Source organism: Polyodon spathula, chromosome 16, assembly GCF_017654505.1.
Source record: "Polyodon spathula isolate WHYD16114869_AA chromosome 16, ASM1765450v1, whole genome shotgun sequence".
Lineage (NCBI taxonomy): Eukaryota > Metazoa > Chordata > Actinopteri > Acipenseriformes > Polyodontidae > Polyodon > Polyodon spathula.
This window is the reverse complement of record NC_054549.1, coordinates 32416360-32432122: the sequence shown is the minus strand read 5'-3', so window position 1 is coordinate 32432122 and position 15763 is coordinate 32416360. Positions and strand designations below refer to the sequence as shown.

General features: G+C 38.6%; 1 protein-coding gene across 1 annotated transcript in view; it reads right to left on the bottom strand.

Moving 5' to 3' along the window:
• Positions 1 to 15763, bottom strand: part of LOC121328372 (leucine-rich repeats and immunoglobulin-like domains protein 1) — a 47036-nt gene that overhangs the window by 9816 nt on the left and 21457 nt on the right. The window contains exons 4-9 of the mRNA XM_041273003.1: positions 7360 to 7497; positions 6782 to 6925; positions 6035 to 6178; positions 5779 to 5916; positions 4273 to 4416; positions 2698 to 2778 (exon numbers count right to left, since the gene is read on the bottom strand). Coding sequence (XP_041128937.1) covers positions 2698 to 2778; positions 4273 to 4416; positions 5779 to 5916; positions 6035 to 6178; positions 6782 to 6925; positions 7360 to 7497 — 789 coding nt within the window. The remainder of the gene's footprint in view (positions 1 to 2697; positions 2779 to 4272; positions 4417 to 5778; positions 5917 to 6034; positions 6179 to 6781; positions 6926 to 7359; positions 7498 to 15763) is intronic.

Genomic DNA, 15763 nt, shown 5'->3' with positions numbered 1-15763 from the left:
ACACACACTTTTGAGAGGGTGAGGTGTCTTTATACAAGTGTATTGTTAGTCATTTTTAAAGTCACAATACACAAATAAAAAGGAAATTACTGTGTAAGAAATATTTAGAAACCCTGGGACATAAGAATCAGCAGCCCATGTCATCTTCCCTAGTGGTAGTAGTAGCCCTCACAATGGTAAAATAGCTCTATCCAAATCACTCCACTACAGCGTCTCTAATCAGGAGGCCCATGCAAGCCGGATCCGTCTCAACCTGAGTGAGACATCCCACTAATTCATCCCTCCGGCAACTCAGCCCAGAGCTGGCCAGCAGCCAATTTCATGGTAACTTAATGTGTCGCATATTTAATAGGAAACAAATTACCATTCTTAAGGCCTTCTCTGTATTAAACGCCCAGCTACACAGCTATGACTATATCCTGAGTTTTCACTTACTGCTGCTACTGCTGCAGGTTCTATTCTGGGAAAGCTGCTTTCAGCTTTCAAAAGAAGATTAACTCCACATTTTTATTTGTTACCTGCTTGTTGTGTTTGACCCTTTCTGAGAATAATCAACAACTCTCACAGTAAGAAGTAACAACATAATACATGTTTTATCTAGCAAAAAAGGCAACTTCTGGACACTTCATACCATGTAAGGTCTTATGTTCAGACATTAGGAGTCTCTTATAAATGTCCACTCAATTCAATTGCCAGGAATGTCAAGCTTGAAGCATTAAATGTTAACAGAATTCTTTGTTTTGGACTGCTTTCATACATTCAGGCCGAGTAATTTAAAGTTCCATGTTTATCTTAATAAATATCTTGTGCCTATTAGAAACACACAGGCAGAAACTTAAATAATTGCAATAATAAGAATGTTTATTTAAAACAGTAAGTAAAATAAGAAACACTACATGCATTGAAATAAAAGTGTATTATTTCAGAGCAGCCACATAATGTTTTGCTTTATAAATGCATACTAAAGCCATGTATTTTTTTCAGTTGTCACGAATTTCTGGGAAATATACCCGTTGCAGTGTAATATGTAGTTCCCCATGGAAATTCACAATTCTGGAAGAGTGTAAATTTTTATCACTTAAAAATAAATACAGCAAACACTTGGCTTACTGACACACTACCTGTTACTGTATTTAGGAACCTGACAGCTGGTTTAGTTTGCTTCCAGTAAATGATTGAAGACACTGCATATAGCTGCATGATTTCTTTAAAATGTCCTCAACAAAAAAGACTCCAGCTGCACCAAAAATTGGAAATATCTCTGCTAAAGACCTCTCTCTCTCTCCAGTACAAGGGGACATTTAACATGTGTTGTTATTTTTACATTTATTTATGTTTGTATTTTGTTTTGTTAATTTACTGATGGTGAAAATGGAATGTCTTTAAAAAGGTGGACATAAAAAAGAAATAGTCTAGCTTGTTCCTTGAATATCTACTCCCCACCCAACCCCTCCCTTACAGCTCTTACTTTCTGAACTGATCCCTACATCCGAAGGCCCATAGGTATACAGTAGGATAACCTCACACCTCATAAAAGGATCCACACAATATATATATATATTGCTGATGTTCAGATAAGCTTCAATAAAACTACAATATACAGCTTTAAATGGGCCCCAAAGACCAAGTTGTTACTCATTCACAAACCCTGCACGGTTTTCTCTTATCCGGTGTTTAAATATGCTTCTATAGACAAAACCATGCCCGAGGGACTGTATTGGTCAAAAAATCTACACAATCTTAAACGTCTGTACTGTAATCTTCTATAGGTTTTTAAAAAAAGGTACAGTTTTTTTGTGTCTCTCAAACTTGGATGATTAACAATTCAGTTTTCCAAATAAATGAAGGCTATCACAAAAGAGAACCCCCCCCCCAATCTCTTATTCCAGACACTTGAAAGTTTCCCAGCATTCCTTAATGACTTTCATCATGCCTCAATTCTCCTGCCAGGGTAGCACATCAGTGGCGGCCTCACTTGTTCCTACACTTGGAAAGCAGCGAGACAGAATTCGAGGGCTTTTTGAACTGGCTGGTTTTATCTCTCTCCCCCTCCCTATTTAGCACCTTCTCTAACCTGAATAGCACTCTCATTGCCAGGTTCATGATTTGCTTTTCACTGGCTAATCCTCTGTAGATCAAAGAGACTCTTAAATCCTCTCATAGGCTGAGGTGATTATTCAGTCATTTTATAGGCCTGCTTCTTCAGAGTTATGACAAAAATGTGTGTGTGTGTTTTTTTTTTTTTTCCTAAACCCTCAATAACAAAAACTTTATGTAAAATCCAAAAACTTCTGCCATCAAAACGTTTACTTATGTCTAGTCATATGTATATTTCACTATGCTTTAAGTATACAAGGTTTAATTGAAAGTGGGTTGATTGGAAATTAATGGACTTAACAAAATGAACTAACTAAATGTTAAAAAATGTAAAACAAAAACTACATGCTGCCAACAAACGCCATTTAAAATGCCAGCCCTTAACTTAACTGAATTCTCATCAACAATTTCCTGTTATTATGCCTTGCTCTAAAATAAGATATCCCTTACTAAGTGTACTTTAAAAGACAGGCTCTCATTTTTTTACTGAAACCAAGTTGATACAAGTCAAACCTCAGCGTCATCCTCATTTGAGACACAATAGCTGGCTAAAAAGCGCCTGCTCGGCTCAAAGAGACTTCAAAACGCTGAAATACTCACAGCTTGTTCAGGCTGGCCAGACTTGAGAAGACCCCATTGGTGTCTTCTATTGTGCCAGAGATCTCGTTATGGTCCAGCTCCCTGGGGAGAAGAAGAAAGAGGATTCCAGTCCTGGAGGCTTCCTATAAAACTTCAGAATAAATGGGCTTGGGGTGTTGGGAACTTCTAGTAAAAAGTTTTTTTTTACCCCACCCATAACCTATTTAAGATATAATACAATTATTTAATTACCTTAAGAACTTTACTAAAATATAAACAAATTAAACAATTACAAAACTATTAATTATCAATACTTGAAATCATTGCATATATTTTTACTGTTGTAGAACTGGCTTTTCTGGACTTGTGTAAACAATCTGGTCTACAGCTGTAAGATTAGTTTATTGCCAAAAAATGAGTCCAAATCCTACAGATATGATGAACGTGTGAATTTAAAATTGTAAGGCATTGACCAGGTGCAGAATGTTTTCATGTTTCTCTTCCCTCACCCACAACCTGACCAAACAGGAAGAAATGCATGAGGAGAATTATTATGCTTTCTTAAATAGGCCAATTTATTCTCAAACACAGTTTTATAAAACTGGATGTGACACTATTTAAACAAAATAATTAAAAAAAATTAAAAAGCTACTGCCCGCTGCCATGTTTTCCTTTCTTTACCGTCTGTAGGAAAAATTATTTTAATATTTTTTAAAATCCTTTGATTTGTTTAAAGGGTTCTTTCTGACTTTTTGTCTGTATTCACTTCCCTCCTCTCCCAGGCTTTGATGCCAATTTCCTATTCTTTCTGGCTGGATGGACCTGAATGCCTGCTGCCTTGTTAATCATGGCTATGCCAGGGCCCCCCAAGGCCTGACCTCCATTTGAATAGCTCTGCATTTCAGCAGTTTCACACCCACTGAAGGCTCGTCAAATCCCTGGCAACAATAGGCCCTAATTAAAGCATGCCCGGGTCTCTTTCAGCAGGTGCAGGACCCTACAGTTTCCCTCATCATTAGATTAGAACAACTCTTTCTGAATGGGTGAAGGAAGGCTTCAGTGCTCAGTTAGAGGCCCTAAACCAAATACACAAAACAAGCTTCTCTTAAACCAAACCCCCTGCTTTCCTCCTCCCTGCTTTAGAAACGCAGTCAAAAAGAGGCCTAGGCCTTGGACTGCCTCGCCACTATGAGAAAACCTCATCCTGAAGGCAAGAGACACAGCTTTTTTGTTATGTTGGGGAAAAAGCTCTCGCCTAACATGCTTGAAGTAGCTACAGTACTCCCTCCTGTGAGGAGTTCAAGTGTGCAGTGGAATGTGAGGGAGCAATTTCCCATTATGCCTTTTCATTCTTCACTTTCTGCACTGAACCAAATTCTCTAGGGAATCCACCACCAGTATTTGTGGGAACCAAGAGTTGTATCATCTGCTGACAATGATCCTTTTAAAAATGTATTAGTTTAAGCCTAGCATAAAAATTAAAGTATATTCATTAGTAATATAAAAAAAAAAAAAAAACACATTAAAAACAAAAGTTTTAGCCCTGGGATTTACCAACGGCAGGTGTTAAGAGAGGGGACACTCAGGGATACTCACAGTGAGCGCAGGGCCTTGAGTCCCTGGAACGCTCCCTCGGAGAGGTGGCTGATAGAGTTGTGACTCAGTCGGAGGATGTGCAGCCCCCCCAGCCCAGCCAGGCTGCCCTCGTTCAGCCGCGTCAGGTTGTTGTAGGACAGAACCCTAAAGAAAAAGTAGTGGTTTTTAAAAGCTTTTTGCTCAAAATGGATTCATTAGTTGAGGATAATGAAGAAGCCAGACTCATACAGGCTGCTTTTCCTACTACATTTACAGTACCATACACCCAAGCAGTCACACACACACATAAGCAATCTTTAAATGTGTGTCTTTGTTTTTAAAAATAATTGTGTTTAGAAATTAAGGAGAGTGCACACGTTAACAGTAGTCAGAAATATTATATTATTGGTACTCAGTGGGACATCTGGATTGATATACTTTATGTGATCTTGAGCAAGGTATATACATACAAGAATAAATACTGTAAAGAACAGGAGACACAATTTCAAATCAAAGACCACTTGATGTAAGGGTTGGGAACTTTTTCACATTTTTTTCCAGTTTGTTACATCCTATTCAATGTTTTTAAGTTCATGTCTGTATTTTTCACTCCAGTGTGGCTGTTTGAAAGTAGAGCCCAGCATTCTGAGTGAACAGAAGAACACAATTAGCTAGGGATGTTGAGGATGTATATCAATTTACATGGTAGCTTTCATGCAAAGTGACTGCTGAGTGCTAAACATTAAACCAAAAAATCTTAGCAGTTGATTGGAAAATCTATTAATTCATTACTAAATCTGGAAGATATATAGTTTGTGCTTCTTGCTGGTCTCAGCAGAACAAGACTTCTAGTGATACCAAGTGACAACTGAAGAGACTAAGGAAAGTAAGAATGCACACAGTGTGTAACTGGAAACTAATTTACTTAAAGCAATTCTCCCAAAAAAAAAAAAAAAAGTACACCCTTGAGAAAGTGTCACTATTGAATCTTTCCTGGAGCTCTCATCCACACTTGCAGGCTCATGCCTGTTGCTTTCAAGCTCTTTCTTCATGTAGTCCATCAGCGCTGGAAAGCAGCTGGAAAGTTTCACACAGCAGTGGCACTTACAGGCTGAGCTCCTCTTGGAGAGCTCACAGCGCTCATCCGCTGGGCTCCAGCAGCTTTATTAAACATGGCAGCTCTCTGTGGAGGTTTACATTAGGAAGGGCCGGAAGTGAATTAAGCAGATGTGTTTAGGAAACAAGAATCCATCTCCCTGTTGGTGTAAAGCCTGTCTGTAGACATTACAGCAACGTTAAATGTTTAGCTCTTGTGTCAAAATATCTATGCCCACCCCCAATCATAATTAAAACAGAGACAGACAGACAAGTGGGCGGTAAGGGGAGGAAGTTGTTGGGAAAGACTGGTGTGTGATGTTGTTATTGCTATTGGAACCTGAGGATACTCACAAGACGCACCACATTTCCTGCTTATTTCAATCACAAAATATACAACAGGTAAAGCGTCTTGCTTTTTTTCACACTTACAGCTCATGCAGTTTTTGGCAGAACCTCCAGCCATTGATGCGCGATATGGAGTTGTTGCCTAGGTACAGCTGATGAAGAGAGGACAGCCCATACAGCGAGCCACTGTTCACTTCAGTCAGGCTGTTGTAGTCGAGATGGCTGCAGGAAACAATGAAAAAAGTGTCAGAAAGCAGCACACTGTGGTCTAGATACACCCAAACGGTTATGGAAAGGCTGTTGTACCCCTATATCTAAATAGAAAGGGAGACAGACTTACAGCACTTGCATTTTAGCCAGCCCCCAGAAGGCCCCGTCGGTCAGCTTGTTTATGTTGTTCCTCTGTAGCCTCAACACTTCCAAACGGTCCAGTCCTTGGAAAGTCAGGCCCTCAATCAAGCGGATTCTGTTCCGGTTCAAATCTCTGAAACACAAACACATTTATATACTGTCTTGAAAACAGAAGACACACCAAATAAAAAAGATTCTCTTGCCCTTCAAAATGACCACCTTATCTCATCGCCTATCTACACCTGGAGGAAGTGAGCAGGTTTGCTTTCAAAGGGCCTTTGAGCTTCCGAAGAATACACATCTCTGTGGTTCCTTTGTATGATATGCCTTGTTTTTACAATTGGTCAGTGATGTGATACCTGTTTGACCAAAAACAAAATCTGACCACCTGGGTAATGGGCTGTTTTAGTTACCGACAAAGATGAGATACCCACGTCACTGGTTTTACACAATTACAGGTACTCTTCTGTTCATTTTATACCAGTGTTGTACATGAGATGTGGCACATAATATATAACAGTATGGGATCAATTTTGTTTTGACTCTCAGTCCAACATACGTAGTGAAGCAAGTGTTTAAGTTAATATTTAATGTTGTTATATCATTCATTCATACATGCATACATGCATGCATGCATACATACATGCATACAAGAATTCAAATAGCAGAGAACCATTAAACCAAATTCAAACTAAAGCCATAAACATTAACAATGTGTACAGCCACTGCCACTCACAATTGTGTTAGCCAGGGTAACTTGAATGCTTTGACAGGAAGTTGGGCAATCCTGTTTCTGCTCAAACGAAGTACTTGCAGGGAACGTGACAGGCTATCGAAAGCACCGGGCTCCAGGAGACCTATTTTGTTACTGCCCAGACATCTGCAATAAAGATTTACAATTGTAAATTTATTGGACATGTCACACCATTAGATTCCCCCCACCACCACCAATCCCTTAATCAGGGAACTCTGATGCTAAATATACCAATTCCCTTAGAACTACGAAGGCCTCAAAATGGAACCACCTTTCTACTGTTATATTGTGTCCATCAGATTGTTCATAAAAGTACTTTATCTCTTGTCTCAATCTACTTATTAAAGTCATTACTAGAACACAGCTGAAGGCTCAAAAAGATTTGTTTGTTACTAAACAAACACAGTAATAATCTGCTTCCTAATGAGCATTTCTACATTTTTTTATATAGTTCAGAAGGTTCAATTTAATGTTTTTCAGTGACATTTTCTGCCTGGCTTCTTGGTTGTTTTTTTTATTATTATTTAATTAGTCAGTTGATGCAGAAAAGAGAAACATACATGTCTTTGAGTTGCAGTCCCGATGGAAAACAGGTGCTTCGTATTTCAGTAATCTCATTGGAAGTTAGATCCAAGGTTTCCAAGGAGACAAAAGGCTTTAGCTGGCTTGACTCTATACTGCGAATCCTATTGTGATGCCTGCAAAAGGGAATACAAGAGTGAATAATCAGTGCACCCTTCACAGAAAGGGTTTATTAGGCATGGAACACTGCAACTTAAAACAACATTGTCATTTCTGCCAATAAAATACCATGCTAGTGTATTTGTTCTGCATGATGAAATGATTTAAATCAGATTTACAATGTGCTATTTTTGTACATTGACAAACAGCACAAAACTGAAAAACACTCAAAGGGTTATGTTTCAGCCACTTAAACTTCTGATGAAGCACACAAGATAAAGCTACCTTCCCAGCCTACTGCAGCACATATTAGGACCACACTAGACCCTAATCAATCTCCAGGCTTGTTCTTTGCAATGAGGTAAAACAATGTCATCAGCCAATCAAAGCAGTGCATTCATGTAAACGTGCCAATAAGGCCTCTTGTTACAAAGTGGGCTCTTATGTCAATAAACACACTTGAGTGAAGAAGAGCTGCAACTCTGTTACAGCCATTTATCTGCAGAGATACTCAACACTTTCCTCCACTTGAAAGACTTGTTCGAGGCTTGGGTCTGGCCTAACTCCCTGCAAGCTCAGACTGTTAACAGAGATTCTTCAACTTTTCATTCACTGGGACCCCCTAGAACAAGCAGCAGTAAATTCATTTTTGAAAAATCAGATTTTAGAAATTAGGCCAGGAAGATGATGCTCTTGTAATGCTACTGTATTAAAGTTTAACTTTTTTTAAATTATTATTATTGTAAAAATAACCTACGTAAAATGTTACTTTTGGTCATTTTTCAAAAGCCGCAGCTTCTAACAGGGTGTTATTTTAAATGGTTGGAAGTTTAGACAGCATCCCTTTTTTACTCAACAGCTGCACTTCTGTCAACATGATGTTCCCACGCTGACTTTCCAAAAAAAATGGGATGAATCCTGACTTTGGGGACATTGCTACGCTCAAGGCAAAAGTTCAAGAATGACAGTTTAAACCCCCCCCCCACACACACACTTTTTTTTTTTTTTTTTTTAAACTGTTTTACTCGCTTTATAAAAAGGCATAATCCTACTGTCCACAGGAGTTTGCAGCGCAGTGAGAACTACAAGAACCTGGCAAAAGAAGTTTCCTATAATTTCCAGGTGGCCCATGTCAGTTTGACCATTTATTTTCCACGTAGCAGCTGCTAGTTTGACACAGTGCAGTATTTGACATCCAACGCTAATGCCCAACTTGTCTGCGATCTACCAAATAGTGACCGAGCCAAAAGTTGAGCACACTAGGCTTGCTTACATACTGCACAGCACCCTGCAAAATGTACATACCCAAAAAGATGAAAACAAGTCACTTTTTATTTGAGTGGGTATCTACACAAGTTGAGCAATATTGGAACACTATTTTTTTGTCTGTGCTCGTTTACAATTACACATTGGAAATCTGCTTACAGATCCCTGGCTAAAGTAAATAACAAGCTTTCAAACTGTCTTTATCCTCCTGGGAGTTGTTGACTTGTGGCTATTGTTGCTCGGCAGCAACTGCAAATCACTGCAAAACACCAGACAGTGTTTAGAAGCTGTTAGTTTATAACCATAACATTTACAACTAGAAATTAAAGTTCATAACTATGGTTACATATCAAAAAATAAAAACATTTTTTCTCCAGCAATTGCAAAATACAGTAAACCACAAAAGAAAAAGCTGTGATGCTCACAAATTTTATTTGAAAGGATATGCAGCCAATAATAACCCACCACTGTGGACAGATAGGAAACTAAAGGCATTTTGTCCACTTCCTTTAGTTTCTGTTTATTAAGTATCAGCAAAGACGGCAACGATTCATTGAGCCCCTTCTGGGCAAACCAAGCGCTAATCTTCTGACACCAGAAAGTTATAGTCGGCAGCTACTGAAGGACAAACAGGGCCTGGAGTCACTGAGGGAGGCCATGCCTGAGAGTTACTGGAACTCCCATCAAAGCCAGTGTTACCTGACATGGATCAAACATTCCTTAGCTAGCTGATCCCTGAGACACAAGGCAGAATTACAGCACCACCTCTCCTCCAAACTGACCCCAATTCCCAGCAGACGTTTGCAGTGGCTACGGCACGTCAATACGTGGTTATCTCCCCGTGCGCCACACAAAGCACTCATGGCACGCATCCCAACAGCCTTTTACTGCGATACTGTCAAATCCATTTAAGGGAACATCTTTCCACATGCTAGAAGGGCAGAAGTTTAGCTTCATCACACACCAGCACCCCTTTTACAAATTATGGACAAAAGTATGGAGATGCTAAGAGACAAAAATTAACAAATATTATCACTGTGAACTCCACCAGGAATCAAATTAGAGGAAGATTGACAGACAAATTACATTAACATAACCCAAGGTGGCACCGTCAGATATACACCATGTATTTTATAACCCTTATAAAGTAAAAAACAATCACTTTGACTAGCGAGGGTAGAGGCAGAAGTGTTAAAGGGACTAGGAGCTCTTAAAATAAACAAACACCAATCCACAAAAAGGAAGGCAAAACCGAATCAGGTAACTGCAGACCAATAAGCTTGACTTCTATTATATGTAAATTTAAAATAAGACCCAAAATGGAAAATTACCTGTATGGTAACAGTATCCTGGGAGACAGTCAGCATGGTTTTAGGAAAGGGAGATCTAACTAACCTGCTTGATTTTTTTGAGGATGCAGCATCGACAACGGTTAATTGCAAAGCATACAACAGGGATTCAAGGAAATGCATGCACATGGATTAGGGAGTGGTTAACATGTAGAAAACAAAGTACTGATTAGAGATAAAACCTCAAAATGGAGCGAGGTAACCAGTGGAGTACCACAGGGATCAGTATTAGGTCCTCTGCTATTCCTAATCTACATTAATGACTTTGATTCTGGTACAGTAAGCAAACTTTTTAAATTTGCAGACAACACAAAAATAGGAAGAATGGCAAACACCATTGCAGCAGCAAAGGTCATTCAAAATGATCTAGACAAGATTCAGAACTGGGCAGACACATGGCAAATTATATTTAATAGAGAAAAGTGTAAGGTACTGCACAGAGGCAATAACAATGTGCATTATAATTATCACATCATACTGAAATTGAAGAAATCAATAAAAAAGACCTAAGAATTTATATTGACTCAGAAATGTCTTCATCTAGGTAATGTGGGAAAGCTATAAAAAAGGCCAACAAGACAGCTTAAAAAACTGAATCTATTAGGTCTTGAACGAAGAAGACTGTGTGGCAATCTGATTCAAGCATTCAAAATTCTAACATGTATTGACAATGTCGACCCAAGGGACTTTGACTTGAAAAAATAAACAAGGACCAGGGGTAACAAATGGAGATTACATAAATGGGCATTCAGAACAGAAAATAGGAGGCTTTTTTTTTTTTTTTTTTACACACATAATTGTGAGGGTCTGGAACCAACTCCCCAGTAATGTTGTTGAATCTGACACCCTGGGACCCTTCAAGAAGCTGCTTGATGAGATTCTGGGATCAATAAGCTACTAACAACCAAATGAGCAAGATGGGCTGAATGGCGGCCTCTCGTTTGTAAGCTTTCTTATGTTCTTATATCCCAGTCCCAGCTAATTGAATTTGCTAAGGCTGGCACTTTTTTTTCAATTGGAGGCATTTGATTTTTTCAGTTGAGTGCATCCACCTGTGTAAACAGGACACGCAAATTGTATCTGCAGAGGTCCTGAGAATGTGCTCCAGCAGGTGGCCTGTGATGGAGGGTGCTTAGAGGGAAGGCATCTGAATAGACAAGTGAATTGTTGTGGTGGCCGTGAACAGTCCGCATCAAAAGGGAGGATGGAGAGAGTTTTAACAGCTGCTGACCTTCAGTTTAAAAGAATTTGACTGTCTGACTAAAGCAGTCTCTATTACAATTGGTATTAGTTACTTGTGATTCTATAGGAGAGCTGTGCAGTTAAAAACAACAGCACATAATTGTGCTTCACAGTTTTCTCTTCAAAGAACGGCAGTAGCCACTTTTATGTTACTAATTGCACTTTTTTTTGTTTTAGTCCCCTGTCGGGTTATGCACTGTACAACATGATTTAAAAAAAAAAAAAAAAAAAAATCAATATTCATTATGTGGATATATTGGCCCATGTAATCTCATATACATCAGTTCACAGCACTCCACTAACACCCCACAGCTACTAGCATGACCTCTCCTCAAGCAGACCAAGCCGCTTTTAAAAGGCTCTAATTACTCTCCGGCAGACTCAAAACAACAGGTTCGAGGCACCAGCACAATTTATTGGTGTACTTTATGAGTTTCAACCAGGAATTTCAGACAAGCAAGAGTCAACGGGTCAGGTAAGGTTACAGGAGTAAGACAACACTGAACCGTGTTCACTAAAACAGTTTGGAGCAAAAGAGAAACGCAGTTGTTGTGTTCAAAGCTTTTACACTACATCAAACTATAAAGATGTATGACAAAAGAAGCTTATCATTGTATGTCACTGTATTTATTTCAATATATATATATATATATATATATATATATATATATATATATATATATATATATATATACACACACACTGTATATATGTATATATATACACACACACACAGTACACATTTATTATTCTATTGAAACTCTACAAATATGGTGAAACCAAAATAATTGAAAACTGTTTGTCTGCTTGTCACTTTGTTTCACCACCCCCCACATGCATGGTTCCAGCCCAATTATGAACGACAGTTAGAAAGGAGCTTAGAAAATAATTTCACAGTATGGTTTTTTTTTTGGTCTCTGACAGCCACCCTAGTATCATGTGATCACTGTCACCTTCCTCGCTGTGAAAGTCTTAAGGTTTTAGCCCATAATTCTCATTAAGCAAGCTAAAGCCACGAATGTTGGAAGATTAGCAAATTTGCTGTTTTACACCAAGATCGGCTTATCTGCTCGGTGAACTGCAAAATAACTACATCAAATTGAGCTGGACTGTGCAAGAAAAGGGCAAACCCCAACAGATCACCCTGATTCACGTATTAAAGAGATATGCCAATTTAATAAAGCCGTGTGAGGATTACATCATTTCGACTACATTCGAAACTAATCTTAACCACAGTGTGTTTGTGCATGTTTAAAATTACAATACGTTTAGGTCACAGTAACCACATTTAGTGCCTGCCAAAAGGGCTTTTGCGAACAGAGCTGGGATTAGCCAGTGACCAATTAGGGCTAAGCATTTATTTTAAGTGAATAAATTAGTCTGTTAATCTTACAAACTGATTTGTCATTACTATCACAAATTACATCACTAACACTGAATGAATTCAGTATATTTTACTTACTGGAATGTATTTCTGAGATACTCATCAGTCCAAATTATAGAAAGATATACCATGAATATTTCCTCCAGTTTTCAAAAAAATAGTGTGATGCATTGCTTATATTTTATGGTTAAAAAAAAAAAAAAAAAAAAAACACAACAACAACTGCAGCCAAAGATCCTGTTGAAATGTTCAAGTCACTTTGATATGTGGGTGACTATGACTGACTAGTGGATCCTGACAAAACACAAAACAAGGCCTGTTTACACCCTTTTAAATTAATAAAATCACATCACAACTATTTAAATTAGGCGTACTGGTACTGCACTTGGACGACACCACTTTAGAAAATGAAGTGGATACAGTCCAGTATGCAACCGATACTGTTCAATTCACAATTTAACACAGGCACCTTATGCTTTGCCACGTCTCTCAACCCTGAGGTTTAGAACTCTCTTTCTCAGCCCCGCCTTTTGTTTGAAAGTCATCCAGCCGGTGAACGAACACTAAAAGAATTCTCTGTACAGAAACATCTGAGTTGATACTTGCAGCCACAAGTTCACAAGTGGAAACCGAGGAGTACAGTTTTGGCTCCAGACTGTTCCAACGATGATGTCATGCCCCCATCGCTTTACAGTAAGCCCTCTGATTGACAATGGAGGCTGTGGTGATGAGAGCCAAGTTAAAGTTCCCCACATTTCATTGCAACTTTACACAGTAACGCACCAAATGGGACCAAAATATAAAATCAGGAGTACCTCAGTTTTAATTGAACTTTTGTTCATTTGTGTCTGACACCAAGAAGTAAAATAGTTCAACCTATGTTTTGACATTTCCCCCCCCATGTTTTGGATGCACACAATGCAACATAAGGTTAAACAAAAAGTAGAAAAAAAAGAGTTGTGCTAAAAGGTTATAGGAATGCACAAAAACAGCAATTCAAGTAAATCAAGAAATACTAGGGAGCCAATCTGCAGTTGTTATTACAGTAAGTCTGCAACGGTTAGACTTCTGTGGTGGAAGCACCAGTTCAGAGTAACAGGATAATGACTTGTGGTATCCCATGATGGGTTGAGGAGTTATGAATCTGCAAGATCATGACAACCGCAGAATGACTAGGTATTGAGCTGGTTCAGCAGTCCAAATCATGCTTTTACATTTGTTCCAGGAAGGTTGTGCTTGGGATCCATGAATCACATCTGAGAAACATGCACATGTCTGCGGATTTTATTTCCCAAAAAGGGTAACACATTTATTCTCAGATGCCAGCATGCACACGCTCATTGGATGCCAGGCTTATAATTGTAACCAAATGCCCGATGTGTAACAAAACAGAACTGCAGGAGCACAGGCACAAAGAGTCGTTCAACGATCATGACACAAACTGCATACTAAAAAGATATTTTCAAGTTACTGCTTTTCACAAGGGGAGGTTGTGTTGGAGCTCTGTACATTATTTTAAAATGTATGTGTGTGTATAGACCAGTGCTGGGCAACAAATAAAACACTGAAGAAAACAAGATTCAATCTAAAAGTAATATTAAAACATGAAGAAGTTTGTAATAAAAACAGGTAAAACTCTAACAATACCATATGTTACGTTTCGGTTTGCAAAGTCTGTAGCTCAGCCTCGCTCTCCTCCAGTCAAACAAGGCCTGGGGGTGCAGTTGGGAAAGCAATTAGAAAGTTCAAAAGAGGCCAATCTGTCTTTTTTAGGTACAAGGCCTGCCATTCAAAATATTTAGATGTAAAAGCTACAGATGATTATTTGGTAATCATAACATTACTTGAAGCAGACAAACAATTAGGCATGAAGGAATACTTCAGACTAAATTGAGGACAGACACATTTCAGTATCGTCAGATTACAAAGAACTTACAGATGTGATTTTACTTTGTTTTTGTTCACTCGTTTTAAACTCTGCAGCACTGAGCTACATGTAAAAATAATAATAATAATAATAATTGAAGACGCTGAAAAAGACTTAGTTGAAACGTTTGCCTTGTAGTATTTCTTAATGTGTAAAAAAAGAAAAAAAAAGCCCAGTTATTAGTAGTGAATCTGAATTCTGGATTATCCTGTACACCACCTTACATTTCAGGAGGCCAGTCTGAATAGCTGGAACTCCTGTCTGTATTGCTGTACATACACACTGCATCTTATCACCTTGAGCTGCTTAATTAAGTCCTTTGTGTTTCCATATACTCCTATTACAGTTGATATTTACATAAAATGAGCTCTAAAGATCATTGATTTCTTTAAAGAGGTTTATGTTCAGTTTGCCATCAAAGCAATCTTATTGATTTGTTACATCCCTCCAATATATACAGCAGCTCTAATGTAACATTGTACTCAAACCATTTCCTTTTCACAGACACAGGTTCACAAGACCCCCTGATCCTGCCTGTTTTCACATTTCAGCAAGGTAGACAAATATAGTGTCAAATAGTGTGTTCATTTCAATTGCTCTCTTTGTGTAGACAGCATTGTATGAGATCTTAATTCTTTGTATGCCACACTCTTTAAAATGTTAACCAATAAGCAAACTCAAAGATCACAAAGAAAGGATTGCAGTTTACCCTGTGGCTGCGTGAGATACAATAGGCAGTGCCGTGTAAACACACAGGAACAATGTGTCCCAGGTGTGCCAATCTGAATACAGGTAGTAATATGTAGAATGTATATCAAAATGTATAAGGCCAATATTGTGCTCCATTACATCAGCTTTATACCCCATTTTAATTAGTGCTGGCAAAAATGTTCACCACAAATAGTTTAGCAGTCACAGTCCCTGCAGAAAAGAGAGTGTGCTGCCAAGATAAAACCTCAGACTTTCAATTATTACTGCAAGCCTTGTGCATAGCTACCTACTGTAAAAAAATCTCGGATGATTCACAAAAATGCACAAATCTAAGAAGCACTGCAACGTTTCAGTGAGCTTGTGGCAGCCCTGCTGGCCTGACAGCTGCAGACATGGCTGAGGCG